Source organism: Centruroides sculpturatus, unplaced genomic scaffold (assembly GCF_000671375.1).
Source record: "Centruroides sculpturatus isolate CEXI.00-Female unplaced genomic scaffold, Cexi_2.0 scaffold2271, whole genome shotgun sequence".
NCBI lineage: Eukaryota > Metazoa > Arthropoda > Arachnida > Scorpiones > Buthidae > Centruroides > Centruroides sculpturatus.
This window is the reverse complement of record NW_019386447.1, coordinates 16,524-44,197: the sequence shown is the minus strand read 5'-3', so window position 1 is coordinate 44,197 and position 27,674 is coordinate 16,524. Positions and strand designations below refer to the sequence as shown.

At 32.3% G+C, this 27,674-nt stretch overlaps 2 protein-coding genes across 4 annotated transcripts; one reads left to right on the top strand and one right to left on the bottom strand.

Annotated features, from left to right (window-relative positions):
• Window positions 1-13,125: 13,125 nt before the first annotated feature.
• Window positions 13,126-15,909, bottom strand: LOC111614993 (hepatocyte nuclear factor 4-beta-like). Of its 3 annotated transcripts, XM_023356363.1 has the most exons (8): window positions 15,755-15,909; window positions 15,472-15,684; window positions 15,281-15,336; window positions 15,061-15,189; window positions 14,748-14,985; window positions 14,403-14,547; window positions 13,337-13,541; window positions 13,126-13,259 (listed from the first exon to the last, which is right to left on the bottom strand). In XM_023356363.1, the coding sequence occupies exons 1-7, from the start codon at window positions 15,774-15,776 to the stop codon at window positions 13,457-13,459; spliced, it is 888 nt and encodes a 295-aa protein (XP_023212131.1). In that variant the 5' UTR covers window positions 15,777-15,909; the 3' UTR covers window positions 13,126-13,259; window positions 13,337-13,456. The 3 variants fall into 3 exon arrangements, with proteins under 3 accessions (XP_023212131.1, XP_023212132.1, XP_023212133.1); XM_023356364.1 differs by lacking the exon at window positions 13,126-13,259 and having other exon boundaries at window positions 13,343-13,541; window positions 14,407-14,547; XM_023356365.1 differs by lacking the exon at window positions 13,126-13,259 and having other exon boundaries at window positions 13,411-13,541; window positions 14,386-14,547.
• A 6,094-nt stretch (window positions 15,910-22,003) lies between these two features.
• Window positions 22,004-23,849, top strand: LOC111614997 (nuclear receptor subfamily 2 group F member 6-like). The gene is made up of 6 exons (XM_023356368.1): window positions 22,004-22,037; window positions 22,110-22,337; window positions 22,402-22,454; window positions 22,550-22,687; window positions 22,771-23,008; window positions 23,608-23,849. The coding sequence occupies exons 1-6, from the start codon at window positions 22,004-22,006 to the stop codon at window positions 23,847-23,849; spliced, it is 933 nt and encodes a 310-aa protein (XP_023212136.1).
• Window positions 23,850-27,674: the final 3,825 nt, after the last annotated feature.

Here is a 27,674-nt window from a genome sequence, read left to right as displayed (position 1 = left end):
CATAATTCACTGAAGAGTACTTCAAATTCTTTGTGAAAAACAAATGTAATAAGAGCGACTAACAGCAAAATATATGCTATTCCTCCTATAATCAAAGTTGTCGAAAATCCAATATTAATAGCGCGAAAAATTGCTTCTAGTCGAAACATTTGTCTTTTTTCCAACGCAGGATACTTTAAACAACCAGAATAATAACTTCGTAAGAGCTAATTAATTATATAAGAATAAGACAAATGAGAAAAGACACCATTATTAGTAAACCATTACAGTTAATACTGATTTTTCGATAAAAATATTTGTTTCGAAGAATCTTAATCAGATGAAATTTTGTTTTATGAAATAGCAAAATTGTAGTATATTGCCATAACAGCTTATTCAATAAAACTTATGAAATTTGCAAGAATCATAAAATAGAAAATAATAAAAATTTCTGAATACTAATTTATATGTTCGGAAGTAATCTTCAAACTAATCAAGTTGTTGTAATAATGAAAATTCATTACTATAATACTAACACGATAACTTCTAATAAAAATTGTATAATATACTAATACTAATAATAATATACTCTACATTCCTATCTCTAATGTTATAAGAAGAATGAATTATAAAGCATTTTCTTTTATCCAGCACTTAAATTTGTTGACTAAGCTTTTAACATACTTCTTCAAAGTGATTCTAATTTTACTGAACATTAGAAAATTAATTTCATGCAATTAACGTAATTGGTCAACACAAATTCATTAAGAATCCAAAGAAAAATATTCATTCGTTACTATCCTAAATGCGCATGAGACTTGAGCTTACTTTTCACAAAAATTGATAGAATATTCGATCTAAGATTAGAAATTCCTCACATTACACAAAATATTTCGAATATGGAAGATGAAAACTGCATGAATTGTTTCTTGAAGCCCTGTTGGACAACGGCTCTGATTTTCGGAGTAGACATCTTGCACATGTGTTCCTGCAAACAGCCGACTTATGTACGTAAGACTGAGAAATTAAGAAAGATATACACTCGGTTTGTTCAAGTTATATTATGGCAATATACTATAATTTTGCTATGGCAAACTTTACCTGGTGTAAAAACATATGCATTGTGTCACGGGTACTTTGAAGTTTTTGGGACTGACGCTCTATTAATGAACATTGCACTGTTAATCGTATTCATGGCTTACTCAATCTGTCTGTCATCTGCCAATAAAACAAAATTCCATCTGATTAAGATTCTTCGAAACAGATATTTTTATGAAAAAATAACTACTAAAAGTAATGGTTTACTGATAATGGTGTCCTCTCTCGTTTCTCTTATTGTTATATTATTAATTATTACTTTTGAAATTATTGTTTTATTTGTAATTTATCCTGCGTTGGAAAAGAATCAAAAGTTTCGACTAGAGGCACTTTTTTGTGCTGTCGATATTGGATTTTCGACAACTTTGATTACAGGAGGGATAGCATATAGTTTGCTGTTAGAAGCTGTTATTGGATTTGTTCATCACAAAGAGTTTGAATAACTTTTGAGTGAATTATGCGAAATAAGAAGAAGCGACAGAAATGTGAAGATAAAATTACAAAACTTCATGATCCATCACCAAGAACTGTGGGCTAATGTAAATCAGTGAAACACAAAATTCAAATTAATTTTTTTATATCTTTATTTTGGAATAATTTGGGGCACGAGTTTTTTGTGTTACGGTTTTTTATTTCTGAACATGCACGAGTTGTATAGATTGTGGATTTTGGCTTCGATGATTCTTCATTCATTTATCTGTATTATATCAGTTTGTTACCTGTGCTGCATTGCATTTACGGTATTTATTCACTAAACTTAAAAAACTGTTTATTATTAATTTCATTGTTTATTTATATTTGTTTTTCAGATGCAGAATGGATTTCAGGACATTCCGCAATTTGCAGTTTGCGAATTGAAACTTTCTCAAAAGCTAAAGGTAAAGACTTTCCAGTGTTTTATTTTATTATAGGTCAAGTTTTATATACTAAATTCAATGTCATAAATAATTTATTTTATAGATTTTAAATTTTATGAAAAGATTTGGAAAAGTGTCCTTGTGTCTCACGGTAGGAGGTTTGTTCTGTGTCAACAAGAGGATTCCCCTGAAGGTAGTTTATTCTAACAAGTATTTAAATAAACTCTCTAATATTTAAAGAGTTGTTAAAGTAAATTTGTTAAAAAATTCAGATAAATATTTACATTTATTTTGTTGTATTTCAGATGGTGAGCACATTGCATTCTGTATTTTCGGGACTTTTAAAACTGAGGAATGTGTCGAATGGCAAACATTTTTGCCAACAATTTTTCAGTGGCAACCACTCTGATTTAAACTAAGATACTAAAATTTTTCTTGTTTTTTTTAATCAAACAATCATTGAAACTTTTATTGCTCACAACAGTAGTTGATGAAATGTTATTTTAATTGTCTTTTTTAATGAATATTGAAAAAGTTTCGACACTATTTCTGCACTGAGTATAAAATCTATGTCAATGGAATTATTTGTATTTAGACGAAGGTATCAAATATTAATTATAGTTTTTTGTCTTTGACGCAATTACAGCATCGATTATAGCCCAACCAATGGATAACTGTATGAAACCACTAAACACTAGTAGTTAGTCTGTTGTTCGCACCTACTCCACTCAATAGTGAAAACCTTGCAGTCTAAAAAAATTTTTAAATTTTAATGTATAGCATTATTGTCTGTATTTTGGGTTGCTTTTAACAATAAATACAAATTTGAGTAATTCTGTAAGTTATTTAATACATTAAAAAAATTATTATTTATATTTATATAGGTATCTTCGAAACTTGCAAATTTATATAACAAAAAATAAGAGACATTTGATTGTTTAGTGTTGTATTGAATTTTCATATACTTTAATACTGAAAAGTAATAAATTAATAATGAAAAAAAAACATTAGTATGAGAGCAAAAACGAAACAAAAAGAGTCCGAATTGTAATTATATAATAAAATAATGGTTTTAAAAATATGTGAATCAAAGTAAATTAATATTTAGCTTATATAAGTGTTTTATAAATTCATCATGTGCAATACAACTGAAATGAGATACCATATTGTTTTTTGTTTTATTTGTCACTTATCTGAATGTAGAAACATCAATGTAAATAAGTAATTCATACAGAAGTAATTAATATAAAAAAATATAAAATTATATATTTCGATATGAATTAGGGGCAAATTATTCTTATAAACATATTAACTTTATATTTCTATAAAGGGAAATGAAATATTGTCATAATTCAAATTTTTGTCTCTCACATTTAGCATTACACATTTTTGAACATTCTCTTAACATTATTATAAAGAAAAATTCTATATTTATGTTTCGAATTATTTTCTAAATGTATAACACTTCAAATTGTATATATAACAGACTAAAATAATATAATTGCAACATTAAACTTTATAGACATTATATTTTCATTCCGTTTTAGTTATTTTAACGTTTATACCAAATACAATAAGCACATTGCTGTGTATCTTTTATAAAATTAAAATAAATTCATAACTAATTTTTTAGAAAAGTATCAATACATTCTATATGTAATTTCTGTGTATCATATAATATATGTTAATTTTTAAAAGTCTTACTTTTAACTATTCTTCTAACCATAAGTAACTTTTAACATATATTTTTAAAATATAAACTTAGAAATTGTTAAAATTCGTATTTAAATTAATATATATTTATTTTATGCCACTAAAGAAAAAACCCAAATATCGTATCTGCGCTAGTGATTAAAACCTAATCGAGAAGAAACAGGTAGACTGTGTACTTTATTATTCAAATTTACAGTTTATCATATTTGTTTTCTATTACATGGGCAATATTATTAATTGAAAATATTATATTGTCTAAACCAAGGGTGGCCAACCTTTTGCATACCATGCGCGAATTTTTTGATAAACGAGTTCATATGCGCAGTGGCGTGCCGTGGGTGTTAGCCGCCCGGGGCGGAGAAAAATTTCGGCCACCCCTTGATTAGGTATTTCAATTTATAAGACGAAAATTCAGTTTTGCCACAGAACAAGCAATGAAAAATGCGGCTGTAGTGTAGTTACCCGTATAAAATAGTTCTATACGATATTAGTGGTGTACATGAACACGAATGTATCGTGTATCGTACGGGCAAAAGAAAAAAAAAAGGTCAACAGGTGTCGCAGGAACTACTCGGGAAAAGAAGTTAGTAGTCCAATCCGATTCCCGGACTGTCCGGACGGTAGCACTATCGTGGGACGTTAGCACTGTCATTTAGACACCTGTAAACTGATCGAAAATAAACTTACATGCATACACTGTAATTTACTATGTGGAGAACACTCATTTTATCTGTAAAGTTGATTGCAACTAATTGTGCAACAAATGAACTTGCTAAGACAGACTATAAAAAATTAATTTTCTATGTAATATTCATAATTGCAAACCAGCCAAATCTGGCAATGTTGCTCAGAACTGACTGAAGCGCCACTTGTAATCGTCCAATGCGCCAAGTTTGGGGCATGCGCCACGTTTTAGCCACCCTTGGTCTAAACTGTTTCTGAAAATGATACTAACGTTATATATTTACTTCATGTATTAATTTTCACAAAGTCAAAGTAAAATAAATTACTTCAAACTCGGTCGCAAACTGTTGAAAACGATTGATTGAATCGCTTATTCATCTACCTCATCAGACCGGGTGTAATGTCAGGTTCAGGCCCGGTAGGTATTTAGATGACCATTATTGAAAGTCTCAGTAGTTACTTAGTGGATAAAAACTACTCGGTCAACAGGCTAAATATGTGAAGTTTTCCGAGTTTTCTTCATCTTTATAAACATCTAAATAAGAAAAATATTCTATAAAATTCCATCCGAGAGGCAAATTGCGCGTGTCACGGGACTTTTAAAATTAAAGAATGTATCGAATGATAGACACGTTTGCCATTACATTTTCAAAATTCAAAATAGAAATGTATAATTTCATCGTGTTTTCTCATGACAGAATTGAAACTTTTATTACTAACAATAATGTGACCGCAGGGTCGGCACTTCTTTGGAGCCCTGTCAGGATGACACCACTGTGTCTTGAAACAGACACAGGAAAAAGATATTATTCGTTAATTTTCTTTACGCGAACGGTCGCGTTCGCGGACTTTGGTTCCGGGATGGAAGCGGAAGGAGTGAATCAGAGGAACTACACTCGACAGCATTTCTTTATATACATGATACTCGTTTATTATTCTACTTTAACTATATACAAATCATGTTCGATTTCAATTAACGTAGCTACTTCTTTCCCCATAAAAAGTATTAATGAGAGAGAGTTTACATTTACTTCGCGCGAGGATAAATACCTTGATATAGATTATGAGAGTCGGAAATGTAGTCCTTGAGTCTCAAGAAGTCCTTTTGAACGATGAAGTTTCTTATCTCACACAGTTCTTTCGAACGATGAGGTTTCTTAGACGATGGTCTTTCTGCACGGCGGTGATTCGAAAAGTCACCGGCTGCGGCTAATCCACACACGTAATTCTATAGTTCGCTTAACTCTGGAGACTGTCTTTGACCCCTCCTTGTTTATAAAGGGGGTATCGTTGGATTTTTTCCCACTGCCTTATTGTGACTTTTTTCTACCACTGACTAATAGTTGTTTTCTTTCTTCTCTTCGTAGATTCTGGGTGACACATTCGATGTATCATCTTCAACCAGGAAAAAGTCCGTGGGAAAACAATTTAATGATCTTTTTAAATGTCGGTTTGTTGTTTATTTCTCTAAACTTTTTCTCCCTCAACAAAAAATATTGCACAATTTATTCCACCTCTTACAATAATAACCGATTAACTTTATTTTAATTGTTTTTGCTTTAACGAATAATGAAACTTGCATGACAGTTCGTTTGCACTGACAGTATAGAATCTGTGTTAATTCAATTAATTAATTCGAACAAACTTATTAAAAGTTAATTAGATAAGTTTGGCTTTGGTGCAAATACAATAACTCGTCTTCACCCAGCAGCGGCCGAGTGGTTGAAATTACTATACACTAGTAGTTAGTCGCGTGTTTGCGCCTTGCCAATGCACAGTGTGTAAATCCGAAAATTTAGGACAAATGAATTCTTATTAGTATAAAGCATAATTGTCTGTATTTCAGATGGTCTTTGCTAATAAAATATCAATTTCAATAGTTATATAAGTTATTTAATATTTAATAANTAAAAGATATAGCTAATAAATTTCACTATTATCGGTGTTAAAACTGTTTTATTACTATTACAATCATTACTTAAAGTCTATCGGTTAATCAAAATTTTCATTAGTTTTATCAAGAAACACCGTTTGATAATAATTAAAAATATATATATATATATAAGTTTCCAAGCAAAAACGAAGCAGGAAAAATCACACGTGTAAAACAGAATACGAAAACATTTCGGATTGTATTTTACTCATCGGAACAACCTGGACGTACTCGGAAAAACATTAAATATATCGTTACAAAATGTAATATTTTTAACAAGGCCAAGAAAAATAAGTATCGAAGAAGCGTTCTCGCTGTCTCGCTACTTTTTTGTATTTCTATTGACTTTTTTGTAAAAAATTCTTTATTGTCTGCTTTATGCAGTTTAAAACAATTTCAAAATTCGGTATCTTCTCTTTCTCGAAGCACATATGTAACTGTGGCCTCAAACTTCCAATTCTTATTCTTTGGCTTTTTGTTCCATATGTTAAAATGGGCACTCCCAGAAATGGAGAATATCATTCTGTTAAACACGAAAGAATAATTCAATGCGCAAATTTGCGCACAGCCTCTTCTATAATTTAAATATTCAACAATTGTATTTTTAATAATCATATACTAAGAAAGCAGTGTTAAGTAGATCACTAAACTAAAATCATAGGTAAACTTCAAAGAGATTTTTAAATCGAATGAAATACTCATATATTCAAAAGATTACTTCGGGTCGACAATATCTAATTTGTCAAAATTACGATTCGAGCATACAATAAACTCTCAGTGTCGTTAGAGGCGTACACAGATCGAGCCAACTAGATTTAGCCAAGCGCCGTATGTAGTGCGATAAGCGCCGTTTTCAACTTCTGTGAAAATTAGACGCGTACCTTTCGCTTTTCTTTTTCATTAAAACTTAACTCTATTCTCAGATACTATGGGCAGTCAATTATCTAGATGTAAAATAAATTAACACTTTGGATTAAGTAGAAAAATTCAACTTTTTTTACATACATTTCCAGATTGTACAACGACTGGTCTCTTGACGTTTTCGGGGTTGTTTCACGTTTGTTACACCTTGGCAGATCGCTGTAATGTCGCGTTGCCTTATACAGACAGAATTTATTGATTGTAATGTTGAAAGTATCTTTAGCCATTTTAAATAATGCGAATACAAGGACGAAAGAAAAAATCTTGCAACGAGTTTTGTAACTTTACCGGATGTTATGAGATTTGATTTTAAAATAACTTTTATATTATTAACTAGCTGCAAGGACCCGCTTCGCTGGATTTTTATTTGTATGTAATACAGTTTTTTTTATATATATAAAAGACTGTTTTTTGAAGTAATCTAGAATGTAGCTGCAAGGACCCGCTTCTCTGGGCAAAAAGTAACGATAATGAAAATTAAGATAATTACATCATAGCCAATCTTACCCGTTTTCACAGAATGCAAGAATTAGATCCCCCGTTTCCAGACTAATTAGAGACCTGGTCCCGATTCTATTTCTGAACGTCTCTTGTTCACGTACAGTCAAATAAACTCTTTTCAACGTTTCTGGAACGTTTACAATCGTTCTATAATCGAACCAATATTTGAATTTTATGTTCGAATTCAAATTCGAATATTGTTCGAATTAAATTCGAACAAATTCGAAGAAAACATTCGAAATAAAAAGCCACTTTCAACCACTTTCAAGCCAATATCTCCCACACCCTTATAGCTATCGAGACGCAACCCCCCCTGGTGCACGAATGGAGACTTGGGGCTACTACCACATACAAACACCGTTCACGTGCGATGTGTAGTTTTGGCGGAAAAGTGAAATATAGGGACATACATGTCCATTTATATATATATATATATAGATAGATATAGATATAGATAATTAGCAGATGAGTCCGGAGTTGCCTGAGTAAAAATAACATCATCAATTATTAAAATTATTTTGTACTTTTAATTCTTCTATTTTATTACATTGTACTATTTAGTTTATAGAACTACAAATGTTATCTTATGTAACGATTATTACATCGAGTGCTCAATCTAGCACATTTAAAAATTCTTTATTACTCTAGTGTACACAATTTAAAAATTTTTTTAAAGTGTAAGTTATATAAATCTTATACTATACCATAAAGAACATTAAAGGTTTTCAGACATCGCAGGGTAGTGTTTCGAGTAAACTCCAGTCCTTTTCTCCTGGGTGCCACTCTAAGTTATCACTTAAACCGTGTTCCAGATCATCTGCAAAAAACAGCTTTAAAACTTAAAAAATCGGTATACTTTGATAACTGCGTTACGAGTTGTCAGTCCAAGAAGGAGCTACTCGATTTTATGAGGCAGTCTAAAGAAATCATGCGTTTAGCATGCTTTGAATTAAGAGGTTGAGTATACAATGGTATACAAACAGAGATGTGACCGCTTTGCGACGACGTTGAAAGGACATTGGGAACTTTGGAAACCCAGCCCAATGAAATAGTGTGCTAAGATTGAATTGGACTATTTCAGAAGACGTGTTGTACTGTGATGCAAAATGAATTTCTAACCAAAAGAACGATGAATGTGTAGCGACGAATTTCTAACCAAAAAAGTGGTTTTGTCTTTCGCAAGTCAGCTTTTTCATTCAAACAGATTTCTTTCTCCAGTGTCGTTAATATTAAAACTTCTAACGCAAGAGGGTTGGAAAAGAAACTTGGCTTGGGACACCCCATTACCGCACGACTTAGAAAAATATTCTTAAGGTGGATAAAAGAATTAGATTTTAAAAGTCACAGAATATTGATAACTGTTCTTTTTTACACAGAACAATTAGAAACACATCTAATATAAAAAATTCTTTGAAATGTTGAGTTATTTATGTTCAAAGAATAAATTACATTTATACAGTATAGTTACAATTTGAAATAAGAAAATAATGAAATTGTTAAACAAGGTTGGTTAAGCAGTGTGCTGAGTTATGAAGTTAGAATAAACTTGTGAAAAATTGAAAAATAAGGTAATAGTTATACTTTTACAATAATCTTATGACTATTATACTACTGTAATAAAACAATATATATACATTTAGTTTAGAAAGCGTAGTCATAGCGTAAGTCGTACGATCAGTCAATATCAATGACTTTACTAAGTTAGCATTGGCATACCGAACCGACTAAAAATAACTTGTCGTATCTTCTGTATAGAAAGTACAATTTTAAATGCTTTTAGCACTTACATTTTTTTTCAGAAACTGTATTCTACGCCGAAAAGTAAACGTTTTTATCTTTTTATACTAATAATATACAAATGATTTGTTGTCAAGTGAAAAAAAAGAAATAAAGGATAAAAAGCTGCCCAGTTCTGAATGAATGCATTTTAAAGTGTTTGTGAAACAATCACATAAAACGACACGGTTTCAAATTAGTGTGAAAATTAATTTTGATGCTTATTCATAATACAGTAGATGACGCTATACACAACATCTTAGTTAACAGCGCTTGGCCATGTTAACTACAAAGTTGCAGAATTCTTAATGAAGTCTAGTTATTCTGAACGCATTATATCTATTTTTCACTCTTCTTACTGATAGAATTCTAACTAGTTCGTTTTGTCTATGCCAGGGGTCGCGAGCCGCATGCGGCTCTTTGCATAGACGTTTGCGGCTCTTTGAATATAAACTCCAATTTCATTTCACCTCATTTTACCGCAGCCTTATAACTTATGAGTTTATGAGATAGAGCCGCCGAACAAACTTCGGCGTCTCCGTCCGCACATGACCACACTCGCGTTGATCAATATGAGTCGCATAAGAGTGGTAGCATTTCAAGTATATCTATATATATATATAACACATTGAACGCGTGTCCGTCCATCCGTGTAACGTTATTCCAAAAACGGCCACTAGAGGCGCCTCTGTCGTTTGTCGTATTTCGCACATTTAAATTAATATACGGCTCTCTGGTACTTTTGTTACCCTGTTTTCATAACAGTTTTGCTGTTTTCACTTGACCAACTGCCGACCTCTGGTCTATGCTAATTGTTACTATTATTGAAGTCATTTTTTTGACTGACGTACGATTTATGCCAGTGGTTCTCAACCGGGGGTACATGTAGTTCTAGGGGCACGAGGGTAAATCGAAAGGGTACATCTAACTTTCATTATAAAATTGGAGTATGTTAATCAATGTTAATGAAATCCCAGATATGCTCGATGGGCGACATATCCGAGGAATAAGCAGGCCATGGAAGAAGCAAAACCTGTTGTGCACTGAAGAAGGCTTGTGCAGTCTGAGAAAGATGTGCACGGACATTATCCTGCTGAAATACAACACCCAGAATGCGTCAAAGAAGGGGGAGATCTATGGCTCTAAAATTTCCCGTATGTAGCGATCTCTGTTCAGGTTGCCCGCAATGTGCACTAGATGGGATCGACAATTATACCCAATAGCTCCACACACCATGATGCCAGGCGTTTATGCAGTATGACGCTGGATAACACATTGTAAGAGCAGACATTCCCCTCTGTAATGTCTGACGCGTACTCTTCCATCATTGTACTGCAGATTTGTTGGAAAAAACAACTTGTTGCCACTGGGCACGCCACGCGCTCTGTTGCTGAGCCCATTGAAATCGAAGGAGTCCGTGAATCAGCGAGTGGGGATTCCTGCGTAGAGGAATCCTTGCACGCAGTTCATGCTGCAACAAACGGTGACGAACCGTGGAGCTAAACAACAAAATAGCTGTAGCCGTGCTTCAACGTTATGCTAACACACGAGAGGACGCTGTACGGTCCATCACAGCCATGTGGATTAGGTGTCTGTCGTCCCGTACCATTGTGCTATTGCTTGCCCCACTGCCAGGTTTTCGCCTTATTTGGTTCTCCTCTGTCCATTTCTTCCAAACACGCATCACTGTTGTGGCATTACATCACGTGCGGGCTGCGGTTTTTCGATACAAATATCCACCCTCTCGTATATTGATGATGCGGCTCGTATGAACTCCGTTAGTTGTTGGTATGGCTTCCTCAGCTTTTGAGGAGGCATATTGACCACCAATGAAACATTTACCACAGACAGAGGAATATAAATTGATTTTAATGCATCTTTACATTATTTTATATACCTGAAACAAGTGGCTGATAAGGAGCTGGTTCTCGTTCCACGCTTGTGCAATCGCTTCTATTCATTTGCATGTTTTGCCTCGCTTTACATTTCTTGTAAGTTTGGTTCAATTCGCACAATTCCTTCATGGTGTTGCAATTTTCACAAACATGAGTGTATTTGTGTTATTGATTAAAACCCTATCGAGAAGAAACAGGTAGACTGTGTACTTTATTATTAAAATTTTCAGCACAATTATCTTGAGAATTTTAGCAGCTAGTAATAGTTTTGTCATGTCGGAAGAAAAAAATTTAATTTATTTATGCGAGTGTTTTATATCGTGGATTCACCGCTGCACAAAAATAACGTAGTTTTAAAAATAAATTTGATTTTCAATTCAAAAATTCCAAAACCACTTTTAAATGGTTTTTAAAAACATTGTTTTAATTTTGAATTGATTTGATTTCAGTTTTAATTAATTAATATTGATTTTAATATTTTTCTGTTGCATTAGTTCGTTTATATCTGTAAGGGTCAAATATGTGTTATTAAGGTGAAAAGTTTTTCATGATAATTAGTTGGAACGTTGGAACGCGTGGTACAATGAATGATTTTTCACATAGAAATTCAGCTAATGTGCTAAAGACGAATTGCTTTGGATAACATTTTATATTTTTAAACGAAAAATATTTAATGTTTTACAACACACGCGAAGCGACACTGTTATTGAGGGGACTAAGTATTGTCTAGAAAATCGCACTGCCGTCAACGGCTGGACATCTTAGAGGTATGGAAGAGTACATGGTAGGAATTGCAATTTGGCACAGAATATTTGGTTCCCAAATTATGCGCACATAAAAAATTCAGACTTGTAGGTAGTCGGGGGAACTAGAACCGAGTCAAAACAAATCAAAATAAACTACAAAACGGCGCCTGTTGCTACAAACAGGCGCTAGTGCAAAATTTGCGCACGCGTTGCTCGTTGAAAATTTCGAAATGCGAACGTTGCGAAAACGAAATTTGATAAACATGTGACTCACGTTACGCGTGTATTTACTTGCTCTCGTCGTTCCGCCATTTTGCGAAACGACGAGACTAACATTGAGACAATTCGGGAACAAATATTTTTCCACTTACCGTAGGCAAGAAGAGGCCCGTGACAACGCAAACCATCGTAACCACGGCGGCAACCACGCCCACCGTATTCTACGCCAGTACCCAGAGTACTGGTGTCGGCTTTTTCAGATTGGTTACTGCTCATTTCTCTCTTTTCCTTAGAAAACGGCACGCAGTCAGAATTGGGTTTCTGAGACATATTATCGTCTTAAAAGTGGCCTTGACGTTACACTTGTTTGCATTTTGGACACTCAATAACTGTCCATGTTTTGACTTTATCCTTGTGGAGACTGATAATTTTTGTAGTTCTAACAACCCGGATCAAAATATCAGTCAAATCTATTGGGACCCATTTTCCCCAAATGTTCGTGTGGATAAACTCTTTGTGAAAAAGTGTTGTTCCTTGCATTTGAATTATGTGACCGAGATCATTTTTCTGTTTTAATATGTGATACTGTATAAAGATTCGCGTTCTCTCACTTCTACTGAATTAACGAATTGCAAGCAATAAGACTCGCAATTACCTCGGAGTTCAGATTTCCCTCACATCCCTTTTCTACCGATCCATTGTTTCGTGTTGAAATTAAAAATTTGACTCTTCGGAAGGAATAACAACAAAAATTATAAAATTTAATTTAATTGTAAACAAATAAAAAAATAGTTTAATTATAATAAAATTTTATAAAACATTGAAGATACTTAGCATAAATTTTCAATTACGAGATGACATCATGTATTTGAAGTTATTCTTAATTAACATATGCACACGAAAATGTTGAATATTAAAACGTTCTAAAATTCTGTTCCTAAAACAAAAAAACAAAGAGAAAAATAATTTTTAATTACTGTAAAACAAATATTCTAAAATAATTGAGACAAATACTTTCTCGTATCTTGATGAACGGTTTCGTCTTTCGCTTTTTTTGCATCCTCGTCATTTACTTATTTCACGTCATTCTGAAAGACAACTTTCATTGCATCTTCCTTTACACATTTCTGAACGTCAATTTTGGTCTCCCATCAGAAACGTTTCGTGAAACGTGTGTTCAGGAACTGATATGTCATTATCAACATTGTAATTGAACAACCTATGATAAAAGCCACATTTTTTAAAATAAATATCAATAGAAAACTAAAATTTTTACGATAAAATCAAAAGTTCAAACTGTTAATACTTCGGAAATTTGTTAAAAGTTCTCACGATTAATGTTTATATTGATCAAATTCAAACTCTAAATATTTTTCTTGACTAGTAGCTGCGTGGATAAAACCACTGAACACTGGTAGTTTGTTTTGGGTTCGCGGCTGACCGACAAGATGGTCCCTTTCAAAAAGTTATAAAATACGTAGAACAGACTGAAATCTTTTTACTTTTTGTCATGTCCCATCACCATGAACAAGTGTCTTCCACTGGAGAGCGGACCTTTTACTATAAGCTGCGACACTGCAAAAATATGCAAAATAGTTTAAAATGTTCACCATCGACAACCCAATATTAAAATTACACAGTTTTTTTAAATGATAGCTTACGATTGGCCCCTATCTAACAAAAATCTAACCGAATCAATGACATATGTTATGAAGGCCCACTTAGTTCCCAAATCTTTTTCTTCCCTTACGCTTAACACACTGTAATAAGCCATCAATGCTTTTCTTTAGATTCCTAATGAGAAGGTCCTAGTAAATTCAATTATGTCAAATAGTAAAATAACGTTCACATAAATAGGATTGGAATAATAATATTAGGAAATGCCTCGGAGAAGACAAAGGAAAAATGGACCTTATAGAGGTGCTAAACACGCGAACAAAATGTAGAAAATTTCACTCGGAACATAGTGAAACACGAACACGCGACCAACCACCAGTTGTTTAGATGATTATATCCACTCGCCCATTAGTGAGCTTAAAAATCTACGAATTGTAAACAATTACTTAATACAAAACATTACGTGCTCTTCGATATCCAATCTACTTTTTCCATTTTATGAATGTAAATAGAACCCGTTTCACAACATTGCATCATCTCGTCTTCTGCGTTATCAAATAATTCGAAAAGTTGCTCAGGAAACTCGTCTTCAGAATGTAGCTCAATATCTAAAATATAGACCTAATCAGTTATTCAAATATAGTGGCTAAAAACAATTAATTGAACAGCTGATAAAATGCAAAGAGCCCAAGAAGATCAACAACGTGTAAAAATGCTAATCTTCTTGTAAAGATTGCTAAATACTTTACAATAGTTAGCTGTTGCGCCACCCTTCTTGTGCATCATATATTATACAAACAAAACTTACACTCTCCAAGAGCAAACCGGAGCTTCAGAGCTTGAAATTTACTTTTGTCTATTTTCAGAATTTTGCATCTCATCACAAACAATAAAATTGCTTTAGCAACGCCTTTGATTGGAGAAAAAGCACATTGATTGGGATGGAAAAAACAAGAATGCAGCCATAACCCTTCGTGAGCAATCAAGGATCTCTCCGTTATTTGCAATATTGCTCCACGATAGGCGGTCTCATCTCTTATACACTTCTAGAATTTAATAAATTACAATAATAGTAAAACAATTATATTATTTAAATACGTTGAATATAAGATTAGTCTTACTTGTAATTCTGTAGGCAACGTTGGATATTTAGTGAATAGTCGAAGCCATTTGTAGTAGTGCTGCTCCATCAACGTTACACAATTTGCAAACATCCTAAAATACAGATCGAATTCCGCAGCTTCAACTACCTGAAAATTGTAATTAGACAATATAAAATTGTTAGAAAGTTTATAGTGAAATCGACATACGCCATATTTAAGGAAATATTAAAATTGATACCGTAAGGGGTGGCGATATCATTGCCGTATAGTTCACGTCGTAATTATGTCCAATCACTAAGTAACGGTAAAAAAAAGTAATAAAATTAGTGTTAACTGACTTTTGGTCTACTCCTTAAAGTACATTCTACAAAACATTCCTTTACATTTTAGAAATTTATGTAATATATTCTATTAAATAAATTTATTTACATTGAACTCTCGAACAATCCATTCCCATATTGTAGCATCTACTCATTCTGCAAAACAGGCATCTTATACGTGACACTCGGCACATTCCTCCACTGTCGCAGACGGGAAATTGATTTGTGTTAATTGTCCATTCGAAAAGATGATTACAGGAATCACAAACTTTGCAACCGAAATGATCTGATAGGCGGGCAAATGCGGTACAAGTTGGGCATTCTGCAGAATAATCATATTACTTTACGTTATATAAAATAGAAATTACTTGCTACAGTAGAAAACGACTTACCAGACCATTCTTGATCATCCATTATTCTTGAAAAAATTATTGATAATTTAAGGTAAAATACGTGTTAAAATATAAGTTTATTGTTAAAATATATTGCAGAACTGCAGAAGTACGATTGCAGTTGTTTTCAACTTTAGTCAAGTAACGTTGCTGCCTCATTTGCATAAGCATACAAGGAATTAATAAAAAAATACATTTTGATTCATTTACAATATTTTTATTTTTTAAGAGTGTAAATTATTATTAAATCAATTATTTTATTTAAACTGAAAATTTATAGTTACAGCTAGGTACATTCTTTCCATATTTATGGATTTTAAAAGTAGACGGTCACCATAAATTCAGTTAACCGAAATGCAAAGAGTCAGTTTATTCGGTTAACTAACTTTTAGACTATCCAGTTGCAAATGTAATCCAAGACATTAAATATAGAGCAAAAATATTTTATGAAGGTAGAGGGTGGTCAGAAAATCTACAAAATTCCTATGCACGAGATTGTGTCCTGACTTTTTCAATTAAAAAATATATCGACGACAATGTCTGCGAAATGTAAATTGGATATAAATCTCGGGTATTATATGACTTCCTGGAAATTTGGACTTTTCAACATACTGTATGACAGTAGACTTGGGAATGTGCATAGAAATTTGATATACAGAAGAGCATGAGGAAAAATTACAAATGATGAAAAATATGGTAAGATTTGTATACACTCTTCCATTTGTGATGCCAGTAACATTATCACAATATGAATACCTTATTACACCTTCAACTTGGAGTCTGTGACTTTCTCTACGAAATGAGCTTTTGGATCTCGGTGGTGGTACCTTTCTCGTATATTTTACAAGAACCGTCATCCCAAATATTTATATTGTACACCTGTATGAAATACGTTATTTCTGCATGCTAAATTTTTGTGATGTTATAACGTTAACATTGTGTGTTTAGTATTGAAATTGGAACTTCGGAAATAATGGCTACTTGATTTATGATGGCACTCTAAAACTAAGAAAATAACCATTCGAGTGTTGCCCTACTTACTTGGAAATCTGTTTTTCAAGTCCAGAATCTTACTCAATACGTGTTACGACATCCTTTTTTGAGTCTCATCCATGCTGGTCAATTTTTCAGGTTCTCCGATAATATGTTCGGCAATAGTTTACAATGAACTGGTATTGATCGCTAGTCACTGACTCGTGGCCGAGTGGATAAAACCACTGAATACTTGTATTTAGTTGTGGGTCTATGCCTCATTAACAGGTGAAGTTTTTCAGATTTCTTCATGTGCTTAAATTAACACATAAACAAAGACCAGGTTTACGCACCGTTGGCAACGTGCAGTTTTCTTCATGTGCTTGAAACATAAACAAAACATTTAATTTTTCTTAATTAAAAGTTCCTCCCGTTGGCGGATTGCATATGTGTTGAATAGCCTTATATGATGATTTTTATGAGATGTTTCTTTTGTTTATAAAGCTGTATTTTTCTTTGGTAGAAAATAAAAGACACTTTCATGTTTACTTTTTTCTAAAATAAGAAGAAAAACACAAGAAAAGTGTTAATTTGTAATAAAATGCACTTTACGAATTTTTATTCATAAATTTATTTGTCACGCTACAAGTCCAAAATCTTAGAAAGTAACAAATTTGTTGCTAACAGTAAATACCTATCAGCTTAATTACCAGATGCCATAAAATCTGCGATACTAAAAGAAAGGCAAAGTAGCTACGTCATTGCAATATATTTTTGTTCTTAAATTGCATTCACCATCACATTATTTAAGTATGAGTTTTTTGCTGCTGAAAAGAGTATCAAGATACGCGAGTTCTTGCTAATCTGGCTCCCTTAAAAATCCGGCATATCTTCCAGTGTGATTACTTATGCCTACATTCTATTTCTCTGTATATAGTACTCTGGATAATGCATACAGTATTGCGTGTCAGGGAGCCGTATTGTTTTCCCATCTGTCTTCAATCAGAATAAATACTTAAGGGCAACAGGTTACGTAATTCATTGTTTTTAGGCACGATTTAAGCTTACGCATCTCGTAATCCGGCGCCTATCTGTACAAGAAATGATCGACTTAGCGGGGTCTACTGTAATTCTCTTCTTTTATACTCAAGCCGGAAATGAGGTCTGGAGAGTGAGGGATGGAACATGTGTTATACATATATTCCACATTGTGTAGAAAATATCGTTCGGGTGCCGAAAACTGGATCCTTGTAGAATGAAGAGCATGGTAATCTTTTCGTCCGTCTGTCATTGTGTAGATACGTTAATGATTTGTATCTCAGGATATTGAACCGTCACGTGCCTCACGTTAATTGTCCTTAATATTTCGTCATGATGAAAGAAATGTAACAATTTATATGTCTGAAATAACGGCGCATTCAGTTTTTAAGAAAATTAGAAATTAATTCATTACAAATTATCAAGTGTTTGGCGTTGTCGCTTTGCGGTGTGCAGCACTGATGTATATATTTATATTTATTGTTGTTTGCAATACAACACAATAAAAATACATAATAGGAAAATAAAAGTGGAAGATCTGCCAGGGAGAATGCTTTCTATGGGATAGTGGTCCATATTTATATGTTAGCACGTGAAGAAAGCCCAGTAATCTTCACGTGATCAACTCGTTGTTGAGGCGTGAATTCCCGACCAGCGCTCAGTGGTTTCATCTACACGGCCCCCAAATAACAAATCGAGAATATTTATTGCGCTTTAGTAAATGCATATTTATGTATATTATAATATTGTCTTTTATTAAAGAGACATGGAAACTTCATTAGAAATTCTGTAGATGAGTGCCCATTTCATAAACCACGACCTTCTATTATTTAAATATTGCAAATCATTTAAAATGCCCAAACTATATCACTTTTGTTCTTTATATGTATAATGTCATCATCCTTTCTACAATTCATGCAAACATTTTATAAATGCTTGCTTATTTTTATGACTTAATACGATTTGTTTCATACATATAGAAAATGTTGCACGTTTATACATTTTATTTTTAAAACCCTGTCCATTTCCGTATTTTCACTATTGACTGATGAATGATCACTGATGATGACTAAAGATAACTGATGAAAACTTGCCACGTGTCTTCGTTTATGCATTTATTTAATAAAAAATTAAAATAAATAATATAATTATTCCTGCATGATGAAGATATTCTATAGGATAGATGAATATAATTGTTGCTCGGGGAGGTATATTTATTTTCTTTCATGGTTAATTTCCGGCCGTAGCATTATTCCCTTCTTTTACTTTGGTGGTCGATCTTAAATTTAAGGGTTTGATTAGAGCCTCATGTTATCGAAGAATGTTAATTTTGGGGGAGGGCATATTGTGAAGTCTATTATGTCGCTTCATCATGTATACCACATAAATAAAACTGATTAGATTGGTATAAGCAGTATTACTTATTAATTATCATGCTACTGAATATTTTTTGCTAATCTGAGGTTTCTTACATGCAAATTCGATATTTTACCGATNCCCCCAAATAACAAATCGAGAATATTTATTGCGCTTTAGTAAATGCATATTCATGTATATTATAATATTATCTTTTATTAAAGAGACATGGGAACTTCATTAGAAATTCTGTAGATGAGTGCCCATTTCATAAACCACGACCTTCTATTATTTAAATATTGCAAATCATTTAAAATGCCCAAACTATACCACTTTTGTTCTTTATATGTATAATGTCATCATCCTTTCTACAATTCATGGAAACATTTTATAAAAGCTTGCTTATATTTATGACTTAATACGATTTGTTTCATACATATACACGTTTATACATTTTATTTTTGAAACCCTGTCCTTTTCCGTATTTTCACTATTGACTGATGAATGATCACTGATGATGACTAAAGATAACTGATAAAAACTTGCCACGTGTCTTCGTTTATACATTTATTTAATAAAAAATTAAAATAAATAATATAATAATTCCTGCATAGTGAAGATATTCTATAGGATAGATGAACATAATTGTTGCTCGGGGAGGTATATTTATTTTCTTTCATGGTTAATTTCCGGCTGTAGCATTATTCCCTTCTTTTACTTTGATGGTCAATCTTAAATTTTAAGGTTTGATTAGAGCCTCATGTTAACGAAGAATGTTAATTTTGGGGGAGAGTATATTGTGAAGTCTATTATGACGCCTCGTCATGTATACCACATAAATAATACTGCTTAGATTGGTATAAGCAGTATTACTTATTAATTATCATGCTACAGAATATTTTTTGCTAATCTGAGGTTTCTTACATGCAAATTCGATATTTTACCGATGATACTACAAAAAAAATCTTTTTAAACTAAAGATTTCTTAAAATTGTTGATGTCTTTTCTGAGATAAAATGATAATTCTGAAAGAAAAACATTCTTTCATAATCCTTTTCCTCTTATGTATGGACGATTAATTGGATAAAACAAAACAACAACGTGGGCGATCTGCCGAAGAGGGTGCCTTTCGCAACATTTCTCAATTATGGTGTTAGACACGTGAACGAACTCCGGAAAATTAACTAGATGCAACTACAGTGTTCAGTGATTTTATCCACTCGGCCACTGGTGGGTTTGAATAGAATAAGAATTACTTTAACGTTTTGGATTAAGGACCTCGGTATACGGGATGGATTAATTGCCAACCACATCGAGGTCAAGCGTAGAAGTAACATATATCACTGCATTTTCTAGTCTTTTATTTTTAATTTTCAGCAATGAATCAATTTCCCAATTGATTAAATATTCCAAACTCTAAATTAAATTAATTAAACATAATTTGAAAAATATAAGATTATAGTAAACTCTTGTTGCATTGTAGGAAACTTTCAACGTATGCAGCAATTCTGTATAGTTTTATTATTGTTTACCTGCAGTTAAGTGAATATAGTGAATCATTTAGAAAATATTTTGAAAATTCGTTTCATGGAGAGTCCGTTGTTTTAACCTCTTGTTTAAAGTAAACACTCAACCATGACGTTAAACTTTTAAGTACAGATATAATGATTTAGCAGTTTTAAATTTTAAAAATATTTTATTTTATTTTCATAAGATTAAATTAAAAATATAACTCGTTAAAATTATTAATTAATTTTTTAATTTAATTAACGTTATAAATATATTGTTAAATTGGATCTTATTCATATAATACTGTTCAGAATTGGGAACATTTTAGTTGTTTATTTTCGTTAAAATGGAAGTAACAGATGAATATAAGAGACATGTTTTATACTTTTTATTTTTAAGTGATGAGAATGCTACAAATGCAGCCAAAAAATTAAATACTGCTTATAATCAAACTGTAACAAGTGTAAGGACTGCGCAGAAGTGGTTTGAAAGATTTAGAAATAATGATTTTAGTGTGGAGGATAAGGCTCGTACTGGAAGACCCGTTGACTTTGATGATGATGCTCTCTCTGCACTAGTTGAAGCAGAACCATCTTTAACAGTTGATGAAATTGCGGAACGTTTAAATTCATCCCATGGAACTGTTCATAGACATCTACAACAAATCGGAAAAGTTTCAAAGCTAGGAAAATGGATACCACATGAACTGTCAATAGCTAACTGACAACAACGTCAACTGCTCAACTCCAAAGCTTCAACTGGGAAATTTTACCTCATCCACCATATTTGCCAGATATTGCTCCCAGTGATTATCATCTTTTTCGGAGTTTGCAGAATTTTTTAAAAGGAAAAACTTTTGAGGATGAGAACAATGTAAAAAAGGCTATTTCTGAATATTTTGATTCAAAACCGAAATCATTTTACAAAGACGGGATTAAAAAGCTACCATCAAGATGGCAAGAAATTGTACAAAATAATGGTGAATACATTATAGATTGAAATAAGATTTAATTAAAATTTTTTGTTGCTTTTTTTGTAGATAAAAATGCGCACAAACTTATGGACTGACCTGATATTTCCTCCAAAGAAAATGGGAACGCGTAAATCAATAGTGAAATTTTGTAAATTATTATGAAAATTCTCAAAAATAACATCATTAGGACGTATATTTTGTTAATTAAATAATATATAATATTTAAAATATAATAAATTATGAAGGTGAAAAACTTAAAAACTAATGAGTAATAATGACTTGTTTCTTCACTACCCAACTTGCAAATTTCTTGCACAAAGTGAAAAAAATGGCTTCTATAAGGATCAGTTAACTTCTTCTCCATTTTTTTCACATAAATGTAAAGAAAAATACAGTTTTTTATGGATTATCCTGGACCTGCATCTTCACTCACACGTAAGTACGCAAACAATATTAATTATTTTTAATTAATTACACTTCGAAGTTGAATTTCTTTGAAATTTTCAGGTTTCGTTAAGAAATGTTCCATATGCGAAATTACTATTAGTATCGATAACTCATACGGAACGTGGGGGTGTCAGAAATGTAAAGAGTTCTTTGCAGAATGTGTTACGAAGAACGTAACGGCATTCTGTTATGTGAATGGCGAATGTAATCTAAGTCCAAACTATGACTGTACATTTTGCAGGTTAAACAAATGTTACGATGCTGGAATGAAAGCCGAATTTGTTGAGCGTAAGATTTTAATTGGTTATTTTATATAACTTAATCTATAAAATATTAATTGAAAATCTTGCAGATTATTCACCGAAACGGTGGGATGAAAATCCGGAGGATAGTACACGTGTTCAGGTACTTAATAATGATCAAAGCATTTTTGTCTGTAATTAGAGAGTGAATGTACGATTTATATCACTGAAAAAAGAAAAAAAAATTATTTTCTTTAGTGTTTGAAAAAGAGATTTTATGCACAAAGTCGCAGAATTGTCGAAGATTTTACGGAAAGTTCTCGTTACATGGAACAAAGTTATTACAAATGGCTGTTTTCACTCGACAAATTTAATGAACTTCCAAGTGCAAGCCAAGTAAATAGAAAGAATAATTTTTTTTATTTTTAATTTTATATTACTTACCATAAAGAAATAACGTTTAGTTACATTATTTTCAGGATAAGCTACTGGTAAGAACATTATTAAAAGGAACAGTATTAGAATATATACAACGTTCTCTTCATGTTCACGATGTTATACGTTCCATTAGATGTTTCTTTAGACCAAGAGATTGTTGCGTTCCATTAGTTAAACAATTTGGAGAGAGTATTCTCGATTTCACTCAACTCTTCCGTTATGTTGCAGTTGACGAAAAATCGTTTTTTAGATTTAAAATCAAGTTATCGATGGGATTGGGTACGTATTACAGGCGTGTATCCTAAAAATCTGCTCAAATTTCAATAGAGATTTCGGTAATTTCGAATAATTGAATATGCACAAGATATCAAACGTTCTTTCTTCAATGATCTCAATTCCATTTAAAGAAAAGTTTTATTTTAAAGCTGAAAGAATTAAATGGATTCGATGGAAAAAATTTGATCGTCAGATTTTATTTCGAAAATCGAGAAAATGATAAATCATATACAGGTAAATATTTCTGGGCAGATGGGAATTGCACCAGTGCATAGTGTACAGTATCTTTTCAAGGAGGAAGCAAGAGGAACGTACAGAGAAAATAATGGGAAATGATAGAAATGACTAAAAGGAAGAGGAACTAATTGGATAAAGGCATCTTTGGAAATGTTTGAAAATCGATTAGAAAATTGAAAGTTTAAAATTTCGCACTGTTCGCTGTCAAGTAAATTCAAGAAACGAACGCCTGTTTTACCGTAAAATACACGACGAAACAACACGTACTCAGAATAACTTTCTACAGAAGCTGCGTGATGGAGTCTGGATGGTGTCGAACAATCTCAATTTGGTTATGGACGACGAATTTTATTTCACTTTTAAAGAAAACGAATGCTCAGGTAACAATCATTATTTTACCGAGAAAGAGCAAGATGTGGATCCTGAAAAAAAAATTGGAACGATACTTCATGTTTTCGCCGAAGCAACTGGTTTGACTGGAAATCAGTTCAAAGGAACGTTCACAGCTCTTCCCTGCTCCATCATCATAAAGAAGGAAAAACGCATTCAGAAAGAGACTAGTACCCTTCCCGAAAAATACTACTCTAACCGAGGATATATCTTCTGAACACACTTGCCCATTATGCTTGCGACACAATTTCCAAATTCCACCATTACGGAATTCGATGTTAAAGACAACGTTCCAGAAGTTCCTCGATTAAGACAATAGAGAGTTTGGTACCAACCGAAGCAAAAAGTTTATGAAAATGTTTGGGAAACTGGATCCACGAAGGAGTTCGAGAACAGAATCGAGACCAAACTTTTCTACTTCAAAGCTTCAAGTTAGTGGAAGCAATTATGACTAAAGTTCATAGTCCAACCTATCGCGATTCCGATCGTCTCGTTTGAGCGTTAAACAACTTATCTGCACCCCAAAACCCTAGGTTTAAATAATGATTTTTAAACAACATTGAAATTTGTGTAGATTTTTAAGATACAGGCCCTTATTTGAAAAATATTATAAGAGTTTTATAAGTGAAAATTATTAAAGTTAGAAGAACCTATTTTAAATCGATTATCATCCGTGTTATGTTGTTTTTTTTATAGTAATGAATAATTTGTCAATTTTTATCGTCTTAACCAATTTTACTCTTCTTTGGCATTATTTTATACATTTCTTTTAAAATTATTGTCTTAACTGTATCCACCTCCCCAGAGGGAAACCGTGGAAACGATTCACGCTTCTATCAAATATGAATGTTTACAAAGCAATCGCACTCAAGATGGACCCTTTCTTCTGCCATCTAAATATTTCAATACATGTCTTACCATAACGCTTCTAACATATGGCGGTTTGCGGCATCGTGAAACCTCAATCTAGACAACAAAACAATTAATAATTTAAAAATAATTTTTGATTTTTTATTATTAGTGCATTCACCTTACATTATAAACAATCATCAAATAATAAAATCATTTATTTTTACCTTTTAAACGCGTTAATTGTCCTCAGTACTAAAATATATATGAAACACTAATAAATAATGTTTTATTATTGTCCGACGCTATAAAGCACTTTTTATTAGTTATTTTGGTCGTCAAGTTAATGCTATTTATAGGCAATCGAACCTCGATGTAGCACTCTTTTAACTAATTCCATCTTCGTAAAGTGCTGGTGAACAATTCTGAATGAAAATTCTCATAAATGTGTTCAATGTGTGTGAATTGCTAATGCAATTTCGCTTTGAGAACAACATTCTTATCACCATATCACATAATTTTCCAACTAATATTTGTATGGACTTCATTCTTATTGTATGAGGTATAGGATTTATCACCACGCTAGAATTTTCTGAGGCAATTGCTCACCAGTGCCCGAAAAGAAATAACAATTGAACACTTATAGATAAACGTTCGGGATCACCAACGACTGTCCACGTAGAGATCTCTGATTTTCTTTACGTGTATTACTCTTAAATAGGGGTAAGTTTCTCATAGAAAGTCCCCGGACATTCCTCTTGGCATACGGTTGCCTTGATGTAACCCACCGATATGAACCAATTTTTTATGACACTACATTTTCTTCATTATTAACAATTCAAAATATGAACATATTGTATTTGTCGACTTTAGCATTGGAGAAACATATAAGATTTAGTATCAACGAATCTCTATCCAGTATAATATTTAAGTAAAAATCATACTCTCATCCATCTCCTTAATATAACTAATAATAAATTTTTAAGATTGCCGAAATTTTAAAAATTAAAATACATTTCCTATTCAGCTAATTATTTTTGTTTCGTTATCTTTAATTTATAAAGAAATTTAACTCGACGATTAAGTGTTTAAGTTATTAGTTGTAAAGGCTCTATGCAGTGAAAAAGATCTAATTAAAAATGTAACCAATCGCTAAATTTACATCATTTATTAACTTCATATTTAGCTTAATAAGATCTTATTGCATATTATATCGTTTCCATAAACTGTTATTCTGTAAAATGTGTTTTAATAGGTCCTTAGTATTGCACTCAAGCATTCTCTGAGAGGCCTGACTTAACTCCTGCAAAGGACTATTCTGAAACTTCTGCTTTTTATGCTATTTTCCATGTTTATTTTCATTCTACACGTTTATATTAACATATTTGAACCCTAACATGTTTATATTCACAAACATATTTATGCAACATTAGACAGTTTTATATTTATTTATTCCAGTTTAAAGTGAATATATATTCAAAATTATCCTAGCTTGATATTTCTGTCTTTATTTCTTACAGATATCAGGTTATAAAGGTGAAATTTAGACATTTCTAGAAACCACTGGAAAAGAAATGATGTAGGACGTTCGATTTAGAGATATAAATAGAGTAACAAAGGGGCGTTTGAGAACATATTTTATTGCAAATTGACGCGTCAGCAATGTCTGAAAATATAAAACTTTAGAAAGAACATATTCGCATGCTGTTGCTCTATCACTTCAAAAGTGGTTACGACATAACGAAAACTCACGATTTAATCCGAAAAGCGTTTATAAAAGCTTTCTTGATTAAGGAAATGTGAAACAGAAAATGTCAAAGATCCGATAGTGCAGAAAAAAAACGATGATCTACGAATGTTTGGCGTCATCACGATGGAGCTACTTCCAACCAACATCATTGTCAAGAAAGAGTTGTACTGTGAACAACTAGAGAATTTGAAAATCAAGACCAAGGAACTTCGTCCAAAAGTTGGCAAAGTCCGAGACCTCTACGACAACGTGTCGGCGCATAGAGCAAAGAAGATATTAGAAAAGCTGACCAGTCTAGGCTAGGAGGTTCTACCTGATCTACCTTACAGCCCAGATTTGAGCCAACTGATTACCATTTATTTTGCGCCCTGCAGAATCGTATTGTCAATATACTTTAATGACATTACACGTGTGAGAACGAGGTTCGAGAGTTTCTTCAACGAAAACTCCCAGTCATTCTATGCTCATGAGATTGAAAGTTGGCGAGCAAAGATGGCGAGATGTAATTGATATTAATGGTTATTACCTACAACACTGATCAGAAATCGTTGTACAGATAATTGCCAATAAAATACTTTTATCATAATTTCTAAATTTCACCTTTACAACCTGATATATGGACATTAATAATATGCAAAATTACAGAATCTTTCTCAATAAGCTTTTGTATATATAATTATAGTAAAATATTATAATTTATACACTAGAATGATGTATAATTTTGATAAGATAACGAGGAAATTTGCAATTTTGTTTCCAAACAATTAAATTTCACAAAATGCAATTTCACGTAAATTATATGTTGACACTTCGTATTAATGTATTTTAAAAAAATCATTAAAAATTAATTTCTAATTGAATTTAATGTGTTTTATAGATGTAAGCATTAGCGAAAATATACCGACAGAACTGTTTCAAGAAAAAATAGAAAGAATGGAATATATATTATTAAATTGCCACAAATTTGGCTACGCAAAACTCTTCAATGATGTAGACGTTTACTATATCAGCTCGTTAAGGTATGTATAATTAAGGCAAAATTAACAAATTATAAGACAGTAAGCCTGTAAATTTTAAAATTTATTAAAACTGTTACAGAAAAAACTCAAATTATTCATTTGCAAGAGACGAAACTTTTTTTAAAATTTCAGTAAGAGAGACATTGAGTACGGAATTTTCGGACGATGCCTCAGTGAAATCAAATGATCACGGATCTATCATCGAAGATGATACTTTAAAAAAACATAAAAAATCAATTTTCAAAAGAAATTCAATGGAAGATGTATCCAAAATAGTAGCAGACCCAAACAAGCAAATATGTGTATTTAGGAAAAACTTAGATAATGCTGATGTATCCAAAATATTATCTTGTAGAAGAGGGACCGGATATAATATTCGTAATGTGGTTAATAAAAAGGTAACATTTTCAGACGATGTGTCGAT

What these genes read in the sequence shown, in the direction of transcription:
- LOC111614993 (XM_023356363.1), bottom strand. Translation starts at nt 15,776, where the DNA reads ATGGATGATCAAGAATGGTCTG. An exon ending in TGATATCGCCACCCCTTACG is followed by an intron (nt 15,190 to 15,280) that starts GTATCAATTTTA and finishes TACAATTTTCAG; the next exon opens with GTAGTTGAAGCTGCGGAATT. An exon ending in CGTTGCCTACAGAATTACAA is followed by an intron (nt 14,986 to 15,060) that starts GTAAGACTAATC and finishes ATTAAATTCTAG; the next exon opens with AAGTGTATAAGAGATGAGAC.
- LOC111614997 (XM_023356368.1), top strand. Translation starts at nt 22,004, where the DNA reads ATGGATTATCCTGGACCTGCATCTTCACTCACAC. An exon ending in GAAAGCCGAATTTGTTGAGC is followed by an intron (nt 22,338 to 22,401) that starts GTAAGATTTTAA and finishes AAAATCTTGCAG; the next exon opens with ATTATTCACCGAAACGGTGG. An exon ending in CAAGTTATCGATGGGATTGG is followed by an intron (nt 23,009 to 23,607) that starts GTACGTATTACA and finishes TCACTTTTAAAG; the next exon opens with AAAACGAATGCTCAGGTAAC.